General features: G+C 41.6%; 3 protein-coding genes across 4 annotated transcripts; 2 read left to right on the top strand and 1 right to left on the bottom strand.

Annotated features, from left to right (window-relative positions):
* Positions 1-423: 423 nt before the first annotated feature.
* si:ch73-54f23.4 (zinc-binding protein A33) lies at positions 424-4,349 on the bottom strand. The gene is made up of 7 exons (XM_050046677.1): positions 4,280-4,349; positions 4,008-4,081; positions 3,242-3,337; positions 2,490-2,723; positions 1,828-1,850; positions 1,509-1,624; positions 424-1,428 (listed from the first exon to the last, which is right to left on the bottom strand). The coding sequence occupies exons 2-7, from the start codon at positions 4,071-4,073 to the stop codon at positions 875-877; spliced, it is 1,089 nt and encodes a 362-aa protein (XP_049902634.1). The 5' UTR covers positions 4,074-4,081; positions 4,280-4,349; the 3' UTR covers positions 424-874.
* Positions 4,350-7,500: 3,151 nt separating this feature from the next.
* On the top strand, positions 7,501-11,388 carry ino80e (INO80 complex subunit E). 2 transcript variants are annotated; one of them, XM_050047499.1, is made up of 8 exons: positions 7,501-7,567; positions 7,846-7,928; positions 8,037-8,107; positions 8,225-8,277; positions 8,401-8,482; positions 9,180-9,297; positions 9,626-9,724; positions 10,080-11,388. In XM_050047499.1, the coding sequence occupies exons 1-8, from the start codon at positions 7,540-7,542 to the stop codon at positions 10,284-10,286; spliced, it is 741 nt and encodes a 246-aa protein (XP_049903456.1). In that variant the 5' UTR covers positions 7,501-7,539; the 3' UTR covers positions 10,287-11,388. The 2 variants fall into 2 exon arrangements, with proteins under 2 accessions (XP_049903456.1, XP_049903457.1); XM_050047500.1 differs by lacking the exon at positions 9,626-9,724.
* Positions 11,389-11,808: 420 nt separating this feature from the next.
* On the top strand, positions 11,809-17,760 carry LOC126392153 (uncharacterized). Its single transcript, XM_050047393.1, has 3 exons — positions 11,809-13,176; positions 14,685-15,668; positions 16,837-17,760. The coding sequence occupies exons 1-3, from the start codon at positions 12,868-12,870 to the stop codon at positions 17,350-17,352; spliced, it is 1,809 nt and encodes a 602-aa protein (XP_049903350.1). The 5' UTR covers positions 11,809-12,867; the 3' UTR covers positions 17,353-17,760.
* Positions 17,761-18,875: the final 1,115 nt, after the last annotated feature.

The following is an 18,875-nucleotide window of genomic DNA, read 5'->3' as shown; positions in this document are numbered from 1 at the left end:
TGTAGATATCTCAAACTGGAATTACAGATATCCACAATTCAGTTGCAGATATCCACAATAACAATTGCAGATATCTGCAACTACATTGGAGATATATATAATGACAAACCCCATACACATGAATGGCAAAAATAGTTTGAATCTTACTAGTCAAAACTGAATTACAGATATCTGTAATTAGAGTTTTGACTAGGCAAAATCAAATTACAGATATCTTGAATAAGAGTTTTGACTAGGCAAAATTATGTTGCAGATATCAGTAATGAATATCCAGTCTAGCGATTAAATGTTAAAATGGCTTGCCATATGTCTGTCATTTTAGGTAGATCTTATCACACTGATGTATGTTCAAGTGTTTGTTCTCCTGATCAGTTTGGTTTTAATTAACTATTTGATGTTATAAAAAAAGGGGGATGGACGTTATGAATGACAGCTATGCGTGCCAGTCGGTGTGCTCGAGATCAGTGGAGCCGCTTTTGACTGGTCGGATGGGTGTATGGGCAGGAACTCGATATAGCAGAGATTGCAACAGCACAGACTCTGGGTCCAAATGATGTAACCAGTGATGGCAGTGGACATATCCGGGATATTTTGGCTTCATTTTTGTACAGTGGGAGTAAGTGGAGACATGTTGTCCATCTCTCTGTACAGTCTATAATAACCCCTTATGCTGGGTTTCAGATAAAACCCTTTTAAGGGGTTCCAGATGGAACCTTTATATAAGGTTTTAACAGGAGCCAAAAAGGGTTCTCCTATAGGGACAAACCAAAGAACTACATAGAGTTCTAGTTAGTACCTTTATTTCTAAGAGTGTCAGCTCGAAATGTAAGAATAGTTCAACTAATATAATATACAATTGGACTGTGGCTTCTAATCATAGTGAAGGTTTAAAGATCTTTAGTGCTGCTGTGTTCCTCCCCTCATCTGTGTCACACGGATTATAGAAGGGGAACAGAGGAACCTCAACTGTTTCCATAGTGAAGGTGTAGAGTGGTGCCATGGTAACAGCATTGTAGAAAGATACCTCCTCCTTTTCGCAGTCTAAAAACACACCGATTCGGACAAGATGTACAGATACGGTGACCTTGGTGGGCTTCGGGTCGGTGCAGGCAAAGACAGATCCACCCTTCAGGGCCAGCGTCCAGAGGCCACTGGAAGTGCCAGTAGCATCCATCTCCCCTCTTTGGACATCTGCTCGCGCCACACCCAACCTCCATGCTGTCTTATGTCCCACCTCCACCTCCCAGTAGTGTCGGCCTGTGGTGAAGCTCTGATGGCCGAGCACACAGTAATAATAATGGAACCGTTGTGGGTTTGGTTGGCAGTCACTGGTGTCTTTATCCTCATCAAACCATACTGAGGTGCAAGACTGGGACATGGACAGATTAGGGTGGGCTGTCTCAGGGTCAAAGGTCATTGATGTAATATCTGTAAACAAATAGAGATTAAAAAGGTAAGTTTTGGTGTTGTTTTGAATGTGTTGTATCAAATGACATATATGAACATACTTGGGTAAAGGCAGCTTTTCATGTGCTTCCATATCCTGTACTGTATGGGCCCCACAAACTGGCCAGAGCGCACTTCAGTGTCCACCTCCGCTGGAGGAACAAAGCGGACCTGAGACCTGCTTGGACAAAATGGGAAGACGGGAGGACTGAATGATGAATGAAAGAATATTGACCTGATAGACACACCATGGGGAGTGTCATGAAGATGGATGGATGTGCAGAGATGAGAGGGAATGCCAAGCATGCATACACACAAGATTAATGAGATGTGGGGGGGGGACAGTGGAGAGAAAAAAACAGTTAGGTTGAGGAAACCTGCCTTTTAGTGAGATCTTGAATTTCCTGCAATGAGAGAAAGATTTTAGGAAAGCTGGTTGAAATCATAGCATACAGCACTTTAAAATTTCATTGCTACAAACAAGCTGTGACATCAGTCAGACTGCCTTACACTGCCCGTTCCTTTTGCTGACTAATGCGTCAACTTCCCTTTGTCCTTTCACTTTTAAATGAGAAATTGATTTGCACTTTCAGAATCAGGGAAATCAACTGTTTAGCCAATCAGTGTCTATAATTGATCAGATAAGTGCCAATGAAAAGGAGTAGAACAGCTAACAGGGTTGGAGTGCAGATCAGGTCCCTTGATTTAAAACTGCACTGTCACATTTTTTCCCCAGCAGCTCTAAGCTCAAAGGATTCACAACAGGAGGAGCAATTACAGACAGCTATTTTGACAAGTTGATAGTGAGGTAAGTAAAGTTTTGTCCCAGGTCAAGGGGAATGCTTACAGTGACCCTGGATAACCCCAAGCTTGGCTCTGCTGTTTCCAGAATGTTTTATGGAGGGAGTCCAAACTGACACCTCCCCCTCTGTCCCCACACACATTAACTCACCCTTGTTCTGAATTTACCTCCATCACCATACTCCATCTTTGTAAAGTTACAGTATAAGACAAAACTTCTTTAGCAGCAAATGCTTCCTCACTCTGAGCAGTTTCGGGCTGTCGTCCTCGGTCAGTTTGCTGTTGAGCACCGTGATTGCTCTCTCCAGGTCTCTCCCTTGCGCTGCTATCTTCTTCTCTCTCTCCTTCAGCTGCTTCACTTGTTTCTGTCTCTCCTTCCTCATTCGTTCAAGGTCATTATACTCCTCCTCATCCAGGAAACGATGCAGGTTCTGAAACTCAGCTCTGATTTCTCGTTCCAGGGCATCAAAACTGTTCTGATAGACGGAGAGAGAGGATGGAAAATGATCAGTTCAGCCTGTGTGTGACTACAACCCAGCCAACATTTGTATGTGCGGCCCATGAGGGTAGTAAATGGGTTGAAAACTGGGCCCTATATCGGATTGTCCGTGGGTTCCACATTGCCCACATTGATAGCTTTACCCAAGTGGGCCCCACATGGCTCCCAGGGTTGCCTGGGTACGAAGTGGGTATGGGTCCAAAATGGGCATCTCATCTGGGGCCCACTTGGGTAAACTCACACATGTGGGCAATTGGAATTGGGCCAATGTGGAACCCATGAACAATCCCATATAGGGCCCATTTTCAGCTCGTTTATACCCACATGGGCCCCGCATACAGGTGTTGGCTGGGAAATGTAGTGTGTGGATATAAAAACTAGCTTCAGTAGAATTGTTATGAATATATACATTTAGTTTCTTGTAAACTGCGATTGCTATGTATGACAGAGTGCATTTTTAAAAAAAGGTAAGGATTAATAATGCAGCAACAGTACCTCTACATCCAATGACTCTATGAACGTCTCTCTTTCTGCTTCTCTGCACACATCTACCTCGTGCTTGATTCTTTTAATAGCCTGGATAAGCTTTTCCTGTAACACACACACACACACACAAACAGGAGACAGACAATAGGAGAAAAAATACGAATGGAATAGAAATGTTACTGATTTAATATCTTGCAAACTGAGTTTCATTGCCTATGAAACATGAGGTTTCAAATAAACACAGTTATATTATGAATGTCAGGATATACTGGTATTGGCAATAACTGTGACATTTAAGAATAAAATACTGATATTATATAAATAATACTCATGTGATCATATAGTATCATGTACATTATCCAGCGGCTCTAAAATAGTTTCCATTTTCCGTCTGTTCTTGCTTTGTCTCCCTCCTCCAATGCCATCTGGTTGCCTTGTCACCAACCTTTAGATACTCTTTCTGTATGATTTTGTAGTTATGATTACAGACTCTCTCTCAACCTACCTACACTCATATTTTGAGTGTAATTCATTTGCCAAAAAGAGACAAAATCTACAATAAACAAAATTAAAAAGGAATTTGACTTATAACTTCTTTATCAATTTTCTATGATATCGCAATAATGTCTTTATCGTGAACTCTTATGGCCACGATAATCATGTAGGAAAAATCTGATATCATGCCAGCCCAAAGTCACATTATGAGAGTCAACGTATCTCGTGTCAGCTGTTCTAAATACAGCAGCAGGTGAAAACAATAAAACATGGAGCTTACCTTGTGATCATTCAGGAGGTTTTTGTTGCAGTTGTTGTTGGTGTCTTTGGTGTGATTTCGGTACATTCCAGTTTCTGCAAATTGTACAAAACAGAAGTTGCGAGGACACTTGAGGAAAGTGGAAAAAAAAAAGTGATGGACGGAGTGAGAGGGAGGGACAAATTAGAGGGCATAACAATACAGAGAGGGAGAGAGAGAATTGAGAGGGTGGGGGGAGCACACATGCCAGCACGATGAGAACAAGCAATACTAATAGAGCAACAAGGACATACATCCAAGCGGAAAAAATTAAGGAGAAATCTTATTGACGAGCACAGATCAGTGTCCACAGCCTGACTTGAGAATATATGGATCCATTAGGAGGAGTTGAGGAGAGGGAGGAGGGGTGGAGGGGTGGCAGATGACTTTAGCTGCCAGGAGGGCTTGCTGGCTGGCTGGCTGGCTGGCTGGCTGGCTGGCTGGCTGGCAGCAGCAATTTATGGCAGCAGACACAGAAGAGTCTATTTCTGTCTGCCAGTGTCTTTGGACTCAAGGAAGAATCTGATGTTGGAGAGAGGCAGATATTGTGTTTCATATCGCCAGTTGTTTTGCCTGGAAGTGAGACAATGTCTGGGGGGTGAGAGTACCCAGTGCGCCAACTATGAGCTATTACAGTGCTTGCTTTGGTAGTTGCATTAAGGATGTTGTTTAGCTATCTGTGCCCTGCTGGATTTCACATTGTCTGAGAGGGGGGCGCGTTTCAAAACGTACAGTCAGCAATTCTGCTCTTCCTCTCAAGGAGTACATGTCTGCATCCCACTGCATTGCCAAAAGCCTCTTCCCTGGGTCTGTCCTCTTATCTCAACTTTTTATATCTCTCTTTCTTTGTCTCCTCCTGTCTACCCCCTCCATCACCCTCGACACACAGGGGGGGTCTGGCTGAGGGTATGTGCACTGAGGCAGCATTACTCATCTCTGCAAATGTTCCTCATCTATAATTCATGGCGCTGGGTCCTGGCAAGTGACTGTGCTGATCTGAGGTTGAGCAGCAGACTACAGTGCACTACAATATGCGGCAGGTGGAGGGGACGCTGACAGGGTGATTCAATAAAATACAAGGGAAGCATGCACAGCATCTCCTGGCTGACGATCAAAGCAGCTATAAATCAGTGTGGGCTATATTAACGTAATGAACTGTCCTTTAGTTTTTAATTCGGATGTCTTTGATTTAAAACAAATGATAGGACTTTAAAAAAATATGTGAAAAATATATAACAGAAATAATAAATATGACTGTCATGTTAGTGTCAAATTATACCAAAAAGAAAAAGGTTTGCTTTGTTTTTAAATTGTTTTATCTGTACTCATATCTTTATATCTGAAAAATAAAAAAGGTCCTCTAGTGTCATTTATCATTCACCCTTAAAAACTCCTTTAGAAAAGCTTAATAACATACAGACACAAGCTCAAAGACAGTTTGTGGAGCAGTAAAGTCAACTCTCATCCCAGCCCTGCAAGTCCAGGCGGGAGAGATGTCACCAGATATTAGAAAGAAGCAGTTAATGACCAACTACTGGGCTAACCTCAAAGGACATGAAGAACAACACCTGACTGAAGTGGTGTTGCAGGAGTACTGGGGAACGAAGCAGAGGACAAACAGCAAGCTGTGGGTGGGTTGGCAAGAGATATGCAGAGTACTTTGAGGTTATAAATATCAAGCTGAGCCCTTTATTCCAGAGGCTGAACCATAGACACACTCAACAACACCAACAGACATGAATTTGCTGGAGCTCAAGAAGTCAGAGAGGGTTGATTTGTTAACAGCTTTTAAAATATTTTTAAAAGATGCCCGTCAAGTTTTCTTTATTTGGCAAAAACATGGCTCTTTTGACAGTAAAGTTGCAGAATCTTGTCCTGAAAGAAACAAACATGTGTCACTCTGACATCATTTGCCCATTTCGGACTGATTTCCTCCTCTGACGTGTCTTGATGAATTCAGGCTCTGACCAGCTGTGAGTGTCTGCATGAAACAGACCGGCTCGTTAGGCTCATTCGAGACAGGCTTTTGAGAATGAGAGACACTTCCATTAAACAGCCCTCTGAGGAGTATCAAAGGGAGAACACAAGCAGCCCAGGAGAGATTCAATCTGACTACCCTGAGACTGCAGAGCAGTTTCTCCACCAGCTGACCTCTCACAACTCATTTTCTCACAACACATTTTTCACTTAAGGTGCAAATCCAGGGGATTGCTTCACATTTGTGAGGGCTCACTGCAGGTCTCAAGTAATTTAACTGACAAATAAATGTATTACAATCTATTAAAGGATTTTGATGGTTAGCTTATCTGTTTAAGGTCTTTAAAAACCCTTAAAACTAGTTTTTTCTACCTTTCAATTTGAGTTATCCTTCCTATTAAAGGAGGACACCACCAGTTAAGAATTCTAGTATGTTATTTCCATTGCCCATGAAAGTTCAGTCAATATCTGAACATGAGCTACTCTCTCTCAAAGCCAGAAACCCCAGAAGCAAGTCTCAACATGTGGCGTCATAGAGTACAAAGTCTGGAGCTGCTCTACAGATAATGAATGAGAGACTGAGTTTGTGAACCACAGAATGTTTGCTTTCTTTTTTTATACCCAACTGACTGTACAATTAACCCAAATAGTAAATGCAATAACTGCAGGAAGTTTCTTTAAAACAAACAGTTTGGATGAATTTTGAGCAGATTATTTTCTGTGAACATTTCATTAGAGACTTCCTGATATGTTTCTAATGCAGGATGCGGTTATTTAGCAGATTGAAGGCTCTGTGAATGTAGTTTGTATTCAGGTCTCCACTGTGCCCTCATCCTGTGAGACGCATTTGAAGTTTGGATCTTGAATAACATTATCAACTTAATTTGATTAAGTTTTATTTCCAGAAATGGATGAAAGGCTGAGATTTATATCTATGTGTGTATGTGTCTTAAAACATGTTCTAAAACCCCTTAAAATCAAGCACTGGCGACCCCATAGTGGAGGTCAGGATCCCGAGGATGTGAACCCATGATCTATACCTTATCTTTTAAGCTACAAATTCATTGTCTATGGTGTAGCTCCAGACTCAATTATTTATGGCATCTCAAAGCACCCTGGTTTTGGATTTGGGAGAGAGATGTTCATGTTATTCCTGTTTTTGGATTGTCTTAGACCATAGGAACGGCATTGCATTTCAAGGGTTTTGAACTGATATCTGTATGTTTGAGGAGTTTGAAGGGCTTTGTCAGTATGTAGGCCTACATGTTTTAGTGTGACAGGTTTCAGTGTGAAAACTTTGTTTCTCTGCAGGCTGATGAAGGTGAAGGTTCCGCAGCTTCAGTGGGATTTTCTGTGTCTCCCTGCTTCTTTGATTTGATCAGAAAATCTTTGAGACAGGATTTATTTGTAAGATTTAATCTCTGGTCCACGTGAGAAGCAGAAGGTGGCGGTAATGCACCGAAGACGCCGGATGCGTACTGCCGTTAAAACCTCAGAAGAAGAAAATAAAAGTGACGTCACGGAAGTAAACAAGAGCATGTCGCACAGACAGACTCAATCAAGAGGTACAAATTAATTTTCATGGATAAAAACAGCGTTGCATATTCAATGAAACCATGTTTGCAGATTAGAAATAAATCTTGGTGGATCTTCAGAGTCCCGTTAGACCAGCAGCTCTATATCTTTAGCGAGCTAGCTAGGTATGCTAACGTTTAGCTTAGCATTCAGTAGCGTTTCCGTCTGTTTCACAGGCTGTTGGTTTGAAACTTACCTTTATTAAGTATCTACAACTATCAGCAGACTGTAGGTTTCAGCGTTTTTATAATTTCCTGCTTTATTTCAGAAATGAACGGTCAAGCGGACGTCGAAGTTGACTACAAGCGGAAATACAAAAATCTCAAACGCAAATTAAAATTTCTTGTTTATGTGAGTATGATCATCCCGAGTGTGGACGCTCAGTCATGTTTCGGTGTTTTATAAATACACACCCGTCTCATTATTTACACTGATTTCATGTTTGGTTTCCTTGTGCAGGAACAGGAATGCTTTCAGGAGGAGCTGAGGAGAGCACAGAGAAAACTCCTCAAAGTTTCCAGAGACAAAAGGTGAGATTACAATCTGTGTCTGTGTGTGTGTGTGTGTGTGTGTGTGCATCAAAATATGTAGATGTTAAACAATTTAAAGTGCCTGCAGTAACACAATGTCATTTACTTGTTTACCAGCTTCCTTCTGGACAGACTGCTACAGTATGAGAGAGTAGATGAAGACTCTTCGGGTAGGTATATTACACCTCATCCTAAAAGCTCCCCTTAAAAATAAAGTATTTATTTCTATGGCATACTTTAATTTCTGTCTTCTAACTGTAGGTTGATTGAGGTTTTCTTGTCTTCTCTTCCAGATTCAGACGCAACAGTTTCTTCTGAAAATAGTGAAGGAGAAGGCCCCAGGGAGAGGGAAAGAGAACGAGATGTAGCAAAGAAGTAAGTTTGGCATTTTAATATAAAATTAAGGAATTAGACCCACTGACTCAGGGTATCTCTTGAGTAATTATATCAACAATATTGTACCTTGAATAGGTCAGCACTTTGCCTTTCATCACCCACTCGAACACCTGTGGGATGCTAGCAATATGTAGAGCTTTCACAGGCTGCTTGTACCATGACTAGTCACTCAAATATGAACATGCAACATACATATTAATGAATTAGAGCCTCATTTTGTTGGTTATTGTGACCATTTTGAAAGAAAAAAGCCCCGTAGTAAACATAATCCTGATGCAATATACAGCAGAGTATAAAATTGAAACCTTAAAAATGAATATGTCATTAAGAGTTTGGGTGTAAATGGATAAAATGCCTCCAACAACAAACCATTATTTGTATTTACGTCTCTAATTATGTGTGTACGGTACAATTATTTGTGCTTGAACTGAGACTGAAGTTGTGCAAGTAATTTATGGATAATTAAGGTCTCTTGTTTTATTTCTGACCACCTCTGGCCAGGCATGTTTGTTTTTCAAAACTGCTTCTTCCTTGACCACTCTAAAATGTGAGGCAGCTGTTTTCTGTTTCCCGCAATATTTTAGAATAAACTAAAACAGCATCATACTTGCATCAAACAGAGACATAAGACAAACAACTCCCTCGTGTCTCTTAATTTGTGACATACTCTTTTCAGGCGAAGAAGTAGTCCTGGGGCGTGTCTTCCTTCCTCATCCTCCCCCCATCTCTCCCTGCTGTCCCGTCCTGGTGTACATCCCCTACAGTCCTCAGGCTCTGGACCCTACCTCAACACTGTGAGTTTCCATCTACCTTTCTTAAATCTTAGTGTGGCCAGCAACAGTAACATTGCTGCCTATGTCATCTCCTCATCAGCAAACATAATCCCAGTTTTGATTTGGCATTTTTTTTTATATATAATTTGATTGTCATTTTATTCATAAGTCTGTTTTATCTCTTCATTTGTTTTTTGTTCGATGCTGATAACGGCTTCACTGTCCATGCATTGTACATTTTTCTGTGTATGTTTTTTTTATTGTTGTGTTTGTGTATGTCTGTTCTGTAAATTGCCTGTGTGCATGTGTGTTCATTTGGCAATTTGGGGCCTGCGTGTGTGTTGGGCAGATGCCCTTCCCACCAGAGTATTTGGCCCCCCCAGCTGAGCGAATGAAGAAAGAGAGAAAAACAAAGACGCCTAAAAACAAGAGAGAGACAACGGGGAAGGTGAGAGAGGAAACGGGAAAATTAGATGTTCAGAGATGATGATAATAATGCTGATGTACTGCTTACTTTTCAAATCCTGTATATAAATGTGCTGTTTGTATTAGATGGCACATTGTTTATATATAAACACACAGGACATTGGTGTGAAAATTCAGTCCCATAAGTCATTTTGATTTTGGCACTATGCTGACATGTCTTTATTGTCTGTATGTTCACGTACGTGCTGCATGCTTCATCCTGATTTACTCTGTACATCTGTGATGCAGTCATCCATCCATAGTCATTATTTCTTCATCATATTTCCATCCCCCTTTGCCTTTCCTAACACTTTGGCTTTATTTTAAATTCCTTTTAGGTTGTTGCCCCAATGGCAGCTAATTACCCATCAGCCACTGCAGCCCCTCCAACAGCCAGCGGCCCCTTCAGCTGGGTTCCCAGACAGATGCTTAGTGGAGATGCAGCTGAGGAGGAAGGAGACAGCGATGCAGACAGCGACAGAGGAGACGAAGACAGAGCGGAGGGAGACGAGGCCGAACTGGTTATTGACATCCCTAATGAGTGAGCCTGAGTGTGTGTTAAGATGTGTTTAGCCCTATTCACACGGCACTAGTATTACCTGGGGACCACTAGTAATTTGTAATAACTGTGGAGGTCGTCTGTGATCATAATCCCTTGTGAATCTGCCATATCTGTAGTTTGTCAAGTAAAAAATTCACCGCAAATGACCTACCATATTTTGCAACAAACAGAGGTCATATGATCGGCATCAGAAAAAAAGGAGGTTTATCACTGCTCGTGGTGCTGTGTGTAGTGTTTCTGTGGTTAGAGTGGAGTTAAAAATGACTCTGCGCATCATATCCACGGGATAATGTCAGTAAATTTGAGTAAAATACAGTCTTCCCGTGAGAATGAGCAGCACTAAACACAGATGTGAGGGGGGTAATTTCTAAATCACGAGGTCCCCAGGTAATACTAGCTTATTGTGAATAGGGCTTTTATAAGCAAAGAATGGAGGGTTTGTGCATCCGTATGTGTGTGTGTGTGTGTGAGAGTGACAGACAAAATGTGACTGACTGTATTTTGTGTATTCAGTAGCCCATTACAGATTTTCAAAAAGAGGGCTGAGCTCCCTCCTGTGGACTTTTCCTTAATTACAGGATCACTGTCAGAAATATTTCCCAGTAAAATGTGGTTTCACAATATTATGGTCAGAATTAAATCTGTGACAAAACTACAGTTTTTAAGCTTTTAAGAAAAATCCACTGACGCTGGGATGATCGGACATTTTACTTTTTAAACAGATACAAGCTGCCTGCTGATTATTTGTTGTCCAAACAGTCTAGCAATCTACAAACTGTGACTACAGCAAGGTGTGTCCTGCACAGAGAGAATTTGTTTCTTATTTGTTTGTGCATTGTCTAAACAATATCCCAGACATGCTATTGCAGTCCATTAAAGCTGTTTTACTCTAATATAAATATTTCAAATATAAGTCTTCTCTGCCTGTTACAGACAGTTTTGACACCTGTCACTTGTACTTATTCAAGGTTAATGTCTCTTTTTTACCAATTGTCAAAAAGAAATCAAAGCTACTTCATGTTAATTATTTTTGCACCTTTCCAATTGTGTTTGTGAGAGAATAAAATGCAAAGTGTTATTTCAGATGACTTGAAGTACTTGTTTGTGTCAGGTTTCATTCACAGATTCTGCTGAGAGCATGCTGCAGAGGTTGTTTTACTTAAAGCAGCTGGTCAGAGCTGTTTTATGTTCGTCTGACAGCATTCCTCATTGCACCATTTTAGATGTTTAAAAGCTTTGAAAATGTTAAAACAAATGTATGATTCATGCCCCACCCAAAACATCACACCCTAGGACTCACATGCCAGACTTGTCAGCCACTGAGGTATGCTATAGTCTGTCCGAACACTTACTGTATGCAGGACATGTGAACTGACAACATTCACTAGACTAAAGCTGTGAATGAGGAAAGCTTGTGTAAACTTAGTCTGGGTTACTCATTGCATGTGTTTGCTTGCTCGACCTCTGTAAAGGAATCCTCATACCACTCTTGATAGGAGCCCAGGGGTGCATCTGGCTCATGTTTGCTATAACTCTTAAGCAACTTGAAGGCAGTCTGGCTGGACTCCACCTCTTCTAGATGTCTAAGAGAGAGAGCTAGGTATTTTTCTGTTGACTCTTTCACATGCAGAGAAGTAGGTTACGGGGTTGCATGCAAGTTGCTGTTTTTGCTACATAACGATTTTGTAAAGGAGAGCCGGTGCCAACATCGTGTCTCAACAGGCGTGTTTCTAATATCAAAGAAAGCAAGCTGCAATCTGAAATGCATGGAAGGGAATGTGCGTTGTCTGGGAAGTTAGGAGCTCAAGAATCACTGCACTTTGGGTGAGACAATGACCCGTGACTTTGACACTGTCAGGATTAAGTTTTAATGAGGAGTTCATGAGCTGACGTTGTTATATTTAGAGCTCAGTTGCTGACATTTTACCTGGAGTTTCAAGTGAGAAATCCTGCTTGATATGGAAGTGTTTCCAAGCAGCTGTTTGACTTGACACAGAATCAAAATCAGCACGTTGAGCAATGCAGGATTAATGGACAGCAAGTGTGTGTCATTCAAGGTACAATGCCTGTACAAGGACCATTGTTTTGGAATGCAGACTTACAGGTAATTGACAGCTTTTATGGGTGTGTGTACTTGGCTTGTGTATCTAACAGCAGTGGGAGTTAAAGGTGTAACCATAGAGCATTTAGGAGGGAGGGGTGAAGTGGAGGTACAGCCAGAGGGAGAGTCAAAAGAGGGTGGAACTGATAGAGGGGGCGAGATTGTCAGGGAAAGGGAAATGAAGGAGTAAGCAAGATTGTCCGTGCAACACAGACAGATTCTCTCAGAGTACAGCTGACTTTATAAGAAGACAGACATGGTTGGAGACAAACTGGAGGAGAGAGCAAGGAGCGAGTGAGAAAAACAACAAGCCATCAGCAGCCAACCTTGGCCACCTTATCCTTTTCCATCTATAAACGGAAACCATTGGATAATTTATAAGCCTCTCCCTCTCGCTCTGTGTGAGTGTGTGTATGTAAAAGAGAGAGAGAGAGAGGGGGGATTTGCTGAGCTCACCACCACCATGCTGTGTCCTGCTGCTGTCAGTGCAGCTGCTGCGGCTGTCTGGCTGCTGGCAGTGCTGGGCCCAGGCTTGTCTCATCCAGCTGAGGACAACTCAGAGGAAGGTTTCAGCCACTGCAGCCACTGCTTCTACAGACAGACGCCTCCTGAGGGAGCCCCTGCAGGGCCGCCGCTGCGCTCACTCTGCCACACTCTGCCCGGGGGACAGACGTTTGCCACTCTGTCCAAACCGACCTGTGACACAGCTGTCTACTCCGCCTTCCATCTCAGTCACGGATGGACAGAGGGAGAGGAGGGGGGAGAGCTTGTGGTAAGGACACATCTCCTGCTGTTTAAAGTACAACTATCTGTTTTTGAATGATGGAATTAGAAACATGAAGAACAGCACAAAACACATTGGTTCCAGCATGCAAGCAGGAAAACAGAGGTGGGAAGTAACTTGTAACTGTAGCCTCTCTCCAGTGTCTGTCTGTAGCTTTGAGAAATGAAAAACTTAACTTATTTACTTTTATTTATCAATGTTGTGGGCTTACATCCTCCAATTCCTATATACTGAATTAAAAAAATGTTTTCATATTTCAAGAACTAAAACTGGCACCTTTGCCTTTAAAAGTATCAGTTGTCTTGAGTCTACATAGCTGGTTTGCTATGGATACCAAATCCAAAAAAATGAAAGACTCGCAATAAAAGTATAATAGTGCGTGGACATTTTTATTTGCTTTCACTGCCAGCTCTGCAAAGTTCAAATTCCAAATAATCTTAAATAGTGCCTTGCACAGTAGCCACCTTGTGGTAAAATATAATAATGAATGCTCATTTAGACTATTAGTAAAGGCAAATTTAGACTTAATAGGCTGTGTTACTTTCATTATAAGGCTCAAATATGTTTTGTTGCTCCACAGAGATTTTTTTTTATTATTATTATTGGTCAAAAATGGCTCTTTTGATGGTAAAGGCTGCTGACCCCTGCCCTAGGGGTCACAGAGCCCCTGATGAAGACCCATGAATTAAATAAAATAATAGTGGAAGTAAAATAGATAAAAAGTAGGAGGACTTCCTTTCCTGTTAGATGTATTTTGAAGGCATCAATTGCTGGTACCAAACAGAACTATGTAGAGCACAAAACAAACAGAAGGAATGGTAGCATTCGAGTTATGCATGTGTCTCATGTCAAGTCTTGTCTTTGGGGTCTGATAAAGTCAATCCACTGTGACCATATTTTGGTAAATTCATTCTGATGTACTCTGAGAGGATATGTCCATTTCCCCATTGTATATATTTGATAAACTATGTCCATTCAGTCCTCAGTCAGGGGAACCCGGGGCTTTAGCCACTTACGAGTTATAGCTTTTTTACATGCAGCCAGCAGAGTTGCCACTAAGGTTCCTTTCAGTTCATCTCTTGTGAAATATTGCAAAAGTATTGAGCACTGAACATGTTTAACAGACAGCTCTGGTAGTTTACTGCAAGTCCCTGCATTTGAAAATTTAATATACAGAAAGTAAAAACAGATAAGAGCATTTGTAAGTGGCCAACAAATCACCTAGGTAGCTGGATTTTTGTTCACTGCTGTCAAACTTAAACCTTTCGACTGCGATGACAATAAAACAAAAATTTATTTTTCACGTTCTATTTTTCAAATGTGATAGACTCACTAAGAACGTCTGAACACTTGAAAATGATCATTTCACTAAAATGTAATGATTCATATTCGTAAAACCGGCTGAAGTATCTGTACTGTAATACAGTGTAATACTAGTGTACATTTGCATTGATTCTATTGTGCTTTAACACTTGGTTCTGATTATTTTCTGCCAGACAGAAGAAGACAACAACATCAAAGTACCAGCCCTTCTCAGAGGAGGTGTGGATCTATCTCATCCTGTCTCGCCCACAGACTCCCCGCTTAAACACTGGGACTCAACAGTAGCAACACTGGTCCAATCTAGCATCATTCCCCACTGCAACACTCTAGAGGGTGATCTCTACATCCTGACCGGGGCGGGAGGTCTCGGAGCTGCTGAGGATGGAGACGATGAGTGTCAGACGAAGCTGCTGTGGTCTGCAGTGTGCTGCGCTGCCCCAGAGGGGAGGAGTGGCTTCAGTATGGGGTTAATCAGAGAGGCAGGGGAAGGGGAGAAGCAAGTGAGTGTGAAGGAGCTGGAGGAGATGCTAGGAGTGGCAGAGTTATTCTCAGAAGACTGTGGAGGGGCAGATGGGGAGACTGTTGGAATCAGAGTTGGCTTGGGGGAGGTTGGTTCAGGTGTGACTGGAGGAGAGGAGGTTGGTTCAGATGCCGGTGAGGGAGAGGAGGCTGATTCAGATGGCACTGAGGGAGAAGAGGCTGGTTCAGATACTTCTGAAGGAGGAGAGGCTGGTTCAGATAATTCTGAACAAGAGGAGGCTGGCTCAGATGCCACTGAACAAGAGGAGGTTAGTTTAGGTGCCACAGAAGGAGAAGAAGTTGGCTTTGCTCCCACTGGAGGAGAGGAGGTTAGATCAGCTGCCACAGGAGAAGAGGACGTCCGCTCAAGTGCCGCTGGAGGAGAGGAAGTCGGTTCAAGTGCCACCAGCCAAGATTCGACTTCAGAGGGTAGTGCTGAAGAGCAACGTGATGGGAGGTATTCAAGCGCTGCCAGATCACAGTCCCCTGAGTCCTCAGCCGACTATGAAACTGTGGATGAACAAGAGACAGACACAAATTCCAGCAGCATGTTGGTCTACATTCTCTCCACCACCATGTCTATCATCAAAGCTCCGCTGCGGCCTGTGTTCTCCACCATCACACAGTTACCTGGACAGGTAGTTTTATCTTATTTATACTTAAATGTTAAGTGTAGTATTCAGGGAGATATATTGGTAGTAATTGAATATAATAAGTATGTTTTCTTTAGTGTATAAACACCTGGAAATAAGAATCGTATTTTCCTAAACTTGGAATGAGCCGTTGATATCTACAGAGGGAGTGGGTCCTCGTCTATGGAGATTGACATGTTGCACTGCCAAGTTTGTACAGTAGCCCACACTGGACAAAACCAAACACTGGCTCTAGATAGGGCCATTCATTCTGTACTTTTCAGCCTCTCTGTGACAAGAGTGTTGAAACTGCACTGTTCAGCGCTTTTACCTTTTTATATTACCTGGTCTATTAGTTTTACAGAGGAAGAAACCACTGCAGATCATTTGGCTCCTTTTAAAAACCTGAACAATGAAACTGAGAGAATTCCTCACCAGTAGATGCCACTAAACCCCCCTATCTTACAGACTGAACTTTTAAAGGGGTACTCCGGCAATTTAGTAATACACTTACATTAGGCTTACAAGGGAATGGCTGAAATCGATGTGTCCTACACTTGCCACAGAGCCTGCCACACCCCAGTTTGTAACACAGGCCTTCTGCTCCAAAGTTGTAGACTGCAAGGCCAAGCCTGAAAACATCATCAGAATTCTTTTGTCAGACTTTTCTCAGCTGATCTAGAGCAACAGAAAACATTGCATATCTGTTTTCACATGCTGAGTATTACTCCTCCTACAAGTTAAGGGAACTCCATGTGTAAAATTGGGGAAACGCCCCTTTAATTTGACAAGTACAGGCAAAATACTTGATCATTACAAGTACTTTAGCAAAAACAAAACAATGGATAATTGGGATAATTTCAGGTTTGCAAAAGGCAACAAAAAAACACAAATTAAACTGAAATGCAACAACACCAAAAGGACAGCAGCAAAATTACTAATCATTACTAATCCTCCAAGAGTTCATGAAAAAAAACGTAGAGATGTTAGTTTAGTGTTGTTGGTTTGTAGAAACAATTGTGGTTAAACATGTTCAGCTCCAGTGCTCCTCCCATAGACTGGAATGAGGTGTGGCCCGCAGCAGGTGTTCAGTCATTACACACCCTCGAGTCATTCAGTCATTTCATTATTCAAACATTGTTATTAAAAATGACATTTTTGTCTTTTGACTCAGGTGTCATACATTCTTCAAGAGGATCTTGGAGTTCTGTCTGCCCTACCTGGAGAAACCTTCTCCCTGCTCCACCTCTTGACCTCTGACCTCTTTTCTTGGATTGGCTCAGCTGGAGAAACAGTTCTTGGTATTGGGGGAACATGCTGCTCCAGCATCTACTACTGCTCCTCCTCCATGCTGGGGGCCCTGCTGAACAGCTGTCACACCGGGGTCACCGGCGTGGGGACCCTGGCCGGAGACACAGTGGGGATATTTGGTGGTGCGTTGGATAATGTTTGGTGGGTGACCAAGTTCTTTGGAGGGCGGCTGTGGGAGCAGAGCGAGGGTTACGTAGGAACGGTGGTGTCAGAGATGGGAGGTCAGGCAAAGGCTGTAGGTGGAGGGATGGGGAGGCTAGCGTGGAGAAGTGGAAATGGGGTGGGTAAAGTGTTTAGGCTGGGAGGGGGGGTAATAATGGGGGCGGTGGATGTGCTCATTGGTGCGGTGAGAGGAGCTTTTGGGGAGGAGTCAGAATAAAAAATGCAGGAAGTCACCATGACACCACAAGTAAAAAATGTTCAAATGTTCAAATGTTTTCTCCGGTTTTGTTTTGTAAATTTCTTTAGCACATAAGAGTGTGGAACAAAGGGGAATATTTCAGTTTGATGTCATTTGATATGCCTTATTAGTTGTTATAGAAGGATAGCCACATGTTTTGAATCAAATTTAGCAAATTAGAATTTGTTATACTGCAGGTCTTACACTTCACTGTGGCTGGCTGTCCAACTATTCTGCTGCTGGGATAAGTAACCCAACTGTAATTATAAAGAAACACTGTGCACAAGGCTTTTGGATGTAATTATTCAAAATAATTCTTGTATGATAATTGTTATGATGAATGTTTGCTTACATATGCATTTTATTAAAAGAGAATGCTTGGCTTATTGTATTGTTTTTGTCTTTGTGTGGGCTTTTCTTAATGAAGATCTCTCCCCCACCAGAACAAGAAAAAAACAACATTTGTTCTGTCTTTATCCATCAATGCTCATGTTATACTTATGAGATCGAAACCTTACAAACTTAAACTATGAATACCAAACAGGGACACAACATAGTACAGTACTTAGGAACAATTTAGAGGTACTTGTTCTTTACTTGAGTAGTTTCATTTGATTCTACTTGCTGTTTATCCTCCACCACATTCCAGGGGAAATATTGTACTTTTTACTACACTGAATTATCTGACAGATATACTTTGCAGATTAAAATTTTGCAGATACATTTACATTTGTATGGATTTGACTTCTAAGCAGCAGTGTTTGGGAAACTACATTAAAACCCTAGTTTATCCCAATGTAAACCTACATCTTAACTACTCTCAATTTTTTTTAGCTTGTAGTAGTTCAACTACATCTAACCTGCATCACAGGAAATGATAACAATCTGAGTCTAGAATCATATTATTACATCGAGATAAAACTAAACTTACATTGAATAAAGTGTGTGTTTGTGTAAGAGACTAGGGCAGGGAATCCTCACCTTGGAATCTGGAAAATGCTAAACTTCTAGGGAAACTTACACTATTCGATCACAGACATCTTGGCTGAAGATGTGATGTTAGTCAAATAGCAGGTAGTTGTCATTAATGACAACGGTGGCCACTGAGCTGTGGCAAAACGTCATAAGAATATTATGAATATGTAGTTTATAGAATAGAATAGAATAAAATAGAAACTTTATTGTCTGGAACCAAAATGCAACAGAATTTGTCTTCGACAGTGCTCAACACCAGCTTTACACACACACAGAAGACATTTAAAACACATCCAAGACATTTACAGGATCTAAAAACATGCAAAAAAGTACATCAGATGATACAAAACATTGACACTTAAAAGAAAAGGACCAGCAGCAAGTCATTATCAAGGCACTGAAATTCCTCTGCTGTTGAGGGCTGTTATTGCAGTTGGAATGAATGATTTTTTGTAGATTATTTTTCTGGCCAGTGGGACTTTGTATCTCCTGCCTGATGGGAGAAGACTGAATGAATGATGGAGGGG

Source organism: Epinephelus moara, chromosome 6 (assembly GCF_006386435.1).
Source record: "Epinephelus moara isolate mb chromosome 6, YSFRI_EMoa_1.0, whole genome shotgun sequence".
In the NCBI taxonomy this organism is placed as follows: Eukaryota; Metazoa; Chordata; class Actinopteri; order Perciformes; family Serranidae; genus Epinephelus; species Epinephelus moara.
This window is presented reverse-complemented; position numbering and strand designations above follow the sequence as displayed.

Bases quoted from the DNA above. Each gene is read 5' to 3' on its own strand.
- si:ch73-54f23.4 (XM_050046677.1), bottom strand. From the start codon at position 4,073: ATGTACCGAAATCACACCAAAGACACCAACAACAACTGCAACAAAAAC. The intron at 1,625-1,827 runs GCAGGTTTCCTC...TTGTCCAAGCAG, and splicing joins ATTCAAGATCTCACTAAAAG to GTCTCAGGTCCGCTTTGTTC. The intron at 1,429-1,508 runs GTATGTTCATAT...ATTTGTTTACAG, and splicing joins GAAAAGCTGCCTTTACCCAA to ATATTACATCAATGACCTTT.
- ino80e (XM_050047499.1), top strand. From the start codon at position 7,540: ATGTCGCACAGACAGACTCAATCAAGAG. The intron at 7,929-8,036 runs GTGAGTATGATC...TTCCTTGTGCAG, and splicing joins AATTAAAATTTCTTGTTTAT to GAACAGGAATGCTTTCAGGA. The intron at 9,298-9,625 runs GTGAGTTTCCAT...TGTGTTGGGCAG, and splicing joins CTGGACCCTACCTCAACACT to ATGCCCTTCCCACCAGAGTA.
- LOC126392153 (XM_050047393.1), top strand. From the start codon at position 12,868: ATGCTGTGTCCTGCTGCTGTCAGTGCAGCTGCTGCGGCTGTCTGGCTG. The intron at 13,177-14,684 runs GTAAGGACACAT...ATTTTCTGCCAG, and splicing joins AGGAGGGGGGAGAGCTTGTG to ACAGAAGAAGACAACAACAT. The intron at 15,669-16,836 runs GTAGTTTTATCT...CTTTTGACTCAG, and splicing joins TCACACAGTTACCTGGACAG to GTGTCATACATTCTTCAAGA.